This window comes from Zeugodacus cucurbitae, chromosome 2 (assembly GCF_028554725.1).
Source record: "Zeugodacus cucurbitae isolate PBARC_wt_2022May chromosome 2, idZeuCucr1.2, whole genome shotgun sequence".
In the NCBI taxonomy this organism is placed as follows: domain Eukaryota; kingdom Metazoa; phylum Arthropoda; class Insecta; order Diptera; family Tephritidae; genus Zeugodacus; species Zeugodacus cucurbitae.
Genome location: NC_071667.1, coordinates 24,992,808 through 24,999,076, shown reverse-complemented (window position 1 = coordinate 24,999,076; position 6,269 = coordinate 24,992,808). Strand labels below are relative to the sequence as shown.

At 34.6% G+C, this 6,269-nt stretch overlaps 1 protein-coding gene across 4 annotated transcripts in view; it reads right to left on the bottom strand.

The window, feature by feature from the left end:
• Positions 1 to 1,194: 1,194 nt before the first annotated feature.
• The window catches only part of LOC105213194 (tachykinins), a 38,465-nt gene continuing 33,390 nt past the window's right edge, over positions 1,195 to 6,269 (bottom strand). For 2 of the 4 annotated variants that reach the window (XM_054225308.1, XM_054225313.1), the window contains 2 exons: positions 5,987 to 6,242; positions 1,195 to 1,854 (listed from right to left, as the gene is read on the bottom strand). In XM_054225308.1, coding sequence (XP_054081283.1) covers positions 1,823 to 1,854; positions 5,987 to 6,242 — 288 coding nt within the window. In that variant the 3' untranslated portion in view covers positions 1,195 to 1,822. The remainder of the gene's footprint in view (positions 1,855 to 5,986; positions 6,243 to 6,269) is intronic. The other 2 variants (XM_054225324.1, XM_054225333.1) reach the window with 2 other exon arrangements.

The following is a 6,269-nucleotide window of genomic DNA, read 5'->3' as shown; positions in this document are numbered from 1 at the left end:
AATTCGGACCATAAAATAGGCTGTTATTGATGCCAAAGGCGATATAACCAATTATGAATTTATCGTTTTAGAATAGTAACTTAGACTAAACATTAAAATTAAAAAAAAAAAATCATTAAAAAATAACAGGATAATCCATTTCTAGTTGTGTGTAAATACTTTTGACGCAAAGAATAAGTGTGTTAATATTTTTACCAACTGACTTCATTCTCTCAGGAATAGATCAAGGTTTATAACAACATAGCATTTTGTTACTCTGCGACAACAACAACAACAAGCAAAAGCTTAATTCTGTGAAACTTGTAAAAAAGCGTCCGATGTGTAAATAATTTTGACTACCTCTGTATATATGGTACATAGCCGCGAAATTTGAAAATTCTCCTTAGTTTTTGAACAGACCTCAGTATATGCTATATGTATATCGGCCAATCTTTTGGATATTTTAATAACATTAGGTAAGATTTCTTCGTGTGACCACCTCATTTCACTGAAATCTAATACCATTGGCTACTTTTAGAGGCTGACTCATCTTCGGTGGAATTTGACAGTACTGACTTTTAGTTAAGGTTAGTACTTGTAAGACAATTCTATAGATCGCATGGTGGTGCATCTTCTACGGGATGTTATTAAAACTCAGTTTTCCATAATGTGAGTGGGTTCCGCCCGAACTTTGCTCTCACTTACTTTTGCCAATATTTTTTCAATATTTAAATAGAAAAATTTATTTTCTGTGTACATAGATTTATACATTTATTTATCGTTTTATTATTTTAATCGGTCAATAATTTGTTAATAAATAATTAATACATTTACAATAATTGCACGTTTATAAGGTTTTTATGTATAATATTAAGTACAGTTACAATAAATTGTATGCTTGTGGTATTTACAAGAAACATTTCATGAATGTAAGCTATTTAATTAAATTTTTAGGTTCATTTATACATATATATAAGTTTCAGGTTCTTTTGTTTTTTTTCAATTTTTTGATTGAAACGCAGCAGAATTTATGTATATGTTTTTAAACTCGAAAACTTATGCTCATTTGCAGATCTCTTTGTATTTTTATATAACATTTATTTTGATTTTGTTTTTTGTATTTTGTTCTTTGTATTTTTATGTAACATTTATTTTGATTTTGTTTTGTGTATTTTGTTCTTTGTTCTTTGTATTTTTATATAACATTTGTTTTGATTTTGTTTTTTGTTTAAGAATCCTCTTTTATTAGCTAGTCTTTTAGTCTTCTGCTGCTTGCAAAGCGTTTATTATTTGAAAGTAAAGGCAAAATAAAAGCTTCAATCATAGCACGCTTGAGGTATTTGCGCTTGAACAATTCCAGCCCAAGATTGTTCAAGCCATTCCTCCTGTTAGACTAATATTTGAAGTGGAAATGCTAATAAGAATTTGACACTACTTATGCAGCAGGCTATAAAATTACGCATAAATAACGGTGTTTCCGTTAGAAACACAAATAACTATGCTCTTATAATACTATTGATTTTGTTTTTGTAATTTATCTACAATCTCACCATGAGCCACACAGTGAATATCCATCCCCATTGAACATGAGCGTCAAAGGTTAGTCTGTATGCAAGGTACTCGCAGTTCAAAATTTAGCCTCTTATATGCGTTAGTAAATAGTGTGTTTGTATGTGTTTGTATTTTTGAGTTGTTTGCAAATTTTAATGTTGACAATGAAAGGAACTTTTATTTAATTTATTTGTTTCTTCTTTTGCTTGAGAACTTTAGTGAAAGAAAACTTGCTTTCCGTTAATATGTAGCCCGTTCTATGACGTGTAATCCAAAGCCAGGTGATGTGAGTTTAGTTTTTGAGCGCATGGAGGTCTTCGACTGCTAAAAAGAGTTTAAAAAAATTATAAATAATTTATCTTATAATATAGGAGTTAATAGAAGAACAGAAAATATTGAAATCAGTTAGTAAGTGTGGAGTTTGAGTGGGTCCAGCTGTCATGGTGGAAGTACAAACACTAGTCGACTTCTTTACTCCACTTCTCTTTACTGTAGTCTTCTCTCTTGCCAAAAGATTCACAACACAGGTATAAAATTGAATACCACAGAAGAGGGTGGACAATACAATGTTTCATTTCGCAACTCAATATATAAGCCATTTCTTCGGAGCTGTAAAGAATTTTAGATCAAACTTCAACCACGCGGTGCTATTAGCTTACGACTGAGTTGGCATTTGATCATCTCTCGATGTACAAAACTAATTAATTATATGTCACTAATCACTAATATATGCACAGAAACCAAAGGAAAATGATAATATCCCATAAACGAATTTTGAACCATTCTAAAGAAAATATAAAATATATATTTTTAGATTTATGGGTTGGACGATGATTCACAAAGAATGAGATTTACAAAAGCAGCGGAAATGAGTTCGTGTTCATGTGTAGTGTCTACTATCATCAGATCTAAATTCACAAAGCTTTGAAAGTTTTATATACTTTGTTGATTTAGTCGCTAAAACTCGAAAACGGTTGAACGGATTTTTCTTATTTTGGTCTTGAACTGTTCGAGGAGATCTGGGGGAAGGTTTAAAATGTGAGAAGAAATTGAAAAATTGCCCTAAGAACAGTGCGTCATCAGGTGGATTATGCACCAAAAAAAATTTGGTGCTTGTGGTTTCCAAATTATGCGAGATAATTAACATTGCATTTGGGGGCGCTATCCTGATGACGCAATTTTCGTTTGCAAATTTTTGTACTTTTTGGTTTTTAATTCATTAAAATTTTATAAAGAATCGTATTGTGTCCTTTTATTATTATTTTGAGGCAAATTATTTTAAGTATAATAGAAAAAAATTGTGTAGCTCTAACACAAATACTATGGTAAATATTTGGTATCAACCAAGCATGCTTGGGGGCGCTATCCTGATGACGCGCAGTGTATGTATATAAAAATGAATGCTTGTTTGTTAGAGACGCTAAGGCTCGAGAACGGCTGGATCATCTAGATGACATTTTCAGAGGTAGTTCGTTGTAGATATGGAAACAGTGGCGAACGCAGGAAAAAGATAGGGGGGGGGCGGTTTAGGTAAAAAGACAATGTTTCATTATTTTATTCACAAATTGAAGTCTAATCGTCTTTTATTTTGGGCCATAACATTTCAAATCTCTTCCTCCGTCACGTCTATATCTCTATGGCCATTCCGTTCAGGCGTGCTTCTCCAGTTTTATTTCTTAAATATGTTTTAAGCCTGCGAAGTGAGGAAAAGGAGCGTTCACTTGAAGCGACAGATATAGGGATTGTTGCTCCAATCTTTAAAAAACGACGCACTGTTTTGAAAATTTTTGCATCGCAACAATGCAACGCGTCTAAAAACGTTTTGGATCTCTTTGTTTGATTTAACCAGTTCCTGAAAATATATTCAAAATTTTAGTTAGAAAATATAATCTGAAGAAAAGATTTTTAACCTTTTCCACATTCTAAATTCAGCAACGAAATCATCGGGATCTTCTACATCAGCGGACCATTGCTTTTCTAAAACACGAACAGTCTCCTGCATCTCAATAATGTCAAGATTTATGCATTTATTTGGCAAAATGTTTTCAATTTTGGAAAGCAGCTCCCGATGTTTTAAAAATGGTTCACTGATTTGGTCCAAAAAATTATCTAAAAACGGTATATAAATTGATCTGCGGTAATATTCTTCCGGTTCGCCTTCATAATTGTCGCGATTAGTTTGCCGTTTCGCCTTAATTCGCCCTTAAATCTAAAAAATCCAGTTCAGCAGCAACAGAGTTATAAGGCAAACTCATTACTTTGAAGCAAATTAAAAAAATGTCTCTGTCCAGTTTATATTTTTCCGGGTTTTTTAATTGGCCTACATTCCCACAACTTTTTAATACTATCCAGATACAATAGGTTTGTTTTTAGTTTAACATTTTCATAGTTTCAAAAAATTAAATTCTATCAGCAGAAAAGTATCAAAATAGGCCGTTTGTGAACAAAAAAGTATCAAATCACTAAATTTAGAAAAAAAGTATCAAAAAAGATACAATTGTATCAAAATGGCAACGCTGTTAGTGACTAATGTATTCATTTATTTTACATATTCATACATCGTCGGCAGAAAGATTGCTTTGAAAACAACAAATTACAATTTTTCAAATGACTATGTAGAATTAAATTCAATTATTTAAAAATTCAATTACTTGGTGGGGGGGGGGGATTTGGGGTGTTAAACCCCCACCCCCCCCCCCTGCGTTCGCCCCTGTCTGGAAAGGTTTAGAAATTAAAAAAAAACCTTATAATTTTTCCGAGTCAAAAAATTGTTATATTCCAAAAAGTGATTTTTTTCCAAAAGAGAATGAATTGATGATGCGCTCGGCGGAACTGAGAAAACGTTCCTGATATCATTGATTTTGGCAACAATACAATCTCAAAATGGCATTGCATTGGCTCTCGCATCTACTGGAATTGCTGCAATGCTACTAGAAGTTGGAAGAACGGCACATTCTGCACTGAAGCTTCATTTAAACGTGCAAAGCAATGTTCCTGTTTGCAACGGAATCAGCTATGGCAAAAGTGTTGAAAAATTTTAAACTGATAGTATGAGATGAGTGCAATTCTCTAGAATCACTTGACAGAACAGTGAAAGATCTGTGGAATAAACACTTCCTGTTATTTCGAAATCAACAGCGGTGGATGAATTGAACGCATGTCTCAAGTCATCGTATGTGTGGCGGTACGTGAGGTCCTGCAACAGGATAGCACCGCAGAAGAACTGATAAGAATTATAAATGGACAAATTCCGGTTGATACTTCAATTCCACCTGCCATTTGTCAATGCCTCCGCATCATTTGCGGCTCAAAATTTGATCTGTCATTATTATGCTTCGCAATCTTCATCCGCCGAAACTGTGTCATTGAATCCGACTGATTGTGACGCAGCCATCGAATAATGTGATAGTTGCATGACATTTGAAAGGGACTTGCAAGTGGCAAAATGCTTGATTCCACGAATTCCTTTGAGTTCCAACGATTAGCTATTTCAGTTTAAACGTATTCAGTTTCCAGTGAAACTTGCATTTGCGATGACAATCAACAGGTCACAAGGACAGTCGCTGGAAGTGTGTGGCATAAATCTGGAAATGCCATATTTTTCACAACGCAAGCTATACGTGTAGTGTTCACGAGTTGGAAAACCATCTTCTATGTACAGTTACGTATCGAAACAGAAAAGAAAAAATGTTGTTTATCAAGCTGCGTTACATTGAACAAAATTTAGAAAAATAAATGCTTTTCAACACAATATAAATTCAAATTTCTTTTCTTGTCAAATCAAATAATTTAGTTCAGGGCAACGTCTGCGGGGTCAGATGGTCGATTAATAAAACAATTCATACACATCTTAAACAATTGTTAAGCGAAAAAATCTATAACATACACTAGTAAAAGGTGGTCGGCCGGTTAAAAAATCATACTAGCTAGTTGACAACAACAGTAACAATCATTACAACACAAGAAAATAAGACGTAAACGACAATAGGCCGAGTGCGACACTCAAACGATCCATGAAAAAGGTTAAGCGCCACTCAAACAACGACTGACTCGCTCACTCAAGACGAGGTTGAAGTGTGCACACTTCAACGTTGCCACTCTATACTTTTTATTATTCCATTTTGATGGCATTTAACGCATCTTTGCGCGGATTCCTAAATACATATACTATGCTAAGCGTTGCTGCTTTCTTCGAGCCGCTAAAGACCGGCTACCCAGTTCTAAAGCAATCTACAGCGAGCCCAACAATTACATCTCTGTGCACTATTTTAAGCTTACGTGGGTAGGTGTTATTGTTATTGTTGTTGTAGCAGTGTAGTATTTGCTCATTATATGCATAAATCCGGAAGACATATACTCTTTTTTTTCTTTTCTTCAAAGCGAAGTGTCCTTCACAATGGCACACTGTAACTACATTTGCCTGCAAAAACCGTTGTGCATATGCCTTCATACATACCTAGCTTGTATGGCGTTTGTTCCGTTTCCGCTGGCGTGGCTATAGCTCTTTTGCCGCGTATGCCGTGCAGCGCCAGTAGCGGCATATTGTTGACGTAGTACCCCTGGTGTGTCTCGTCGGCGAAAGTGTTGCTGCTGTCATCGTCCTTCTTGCCACGCACCGCCACGAATTTGTTGTTGAAATCGACGAAACGTTGTGACTTGCTCCGTCGGTTGCCAGACTGTGAGAAAATATTGAATATTTCGAAATAAGGAAACTACAGTTGTTAAATTATTTATTCGCA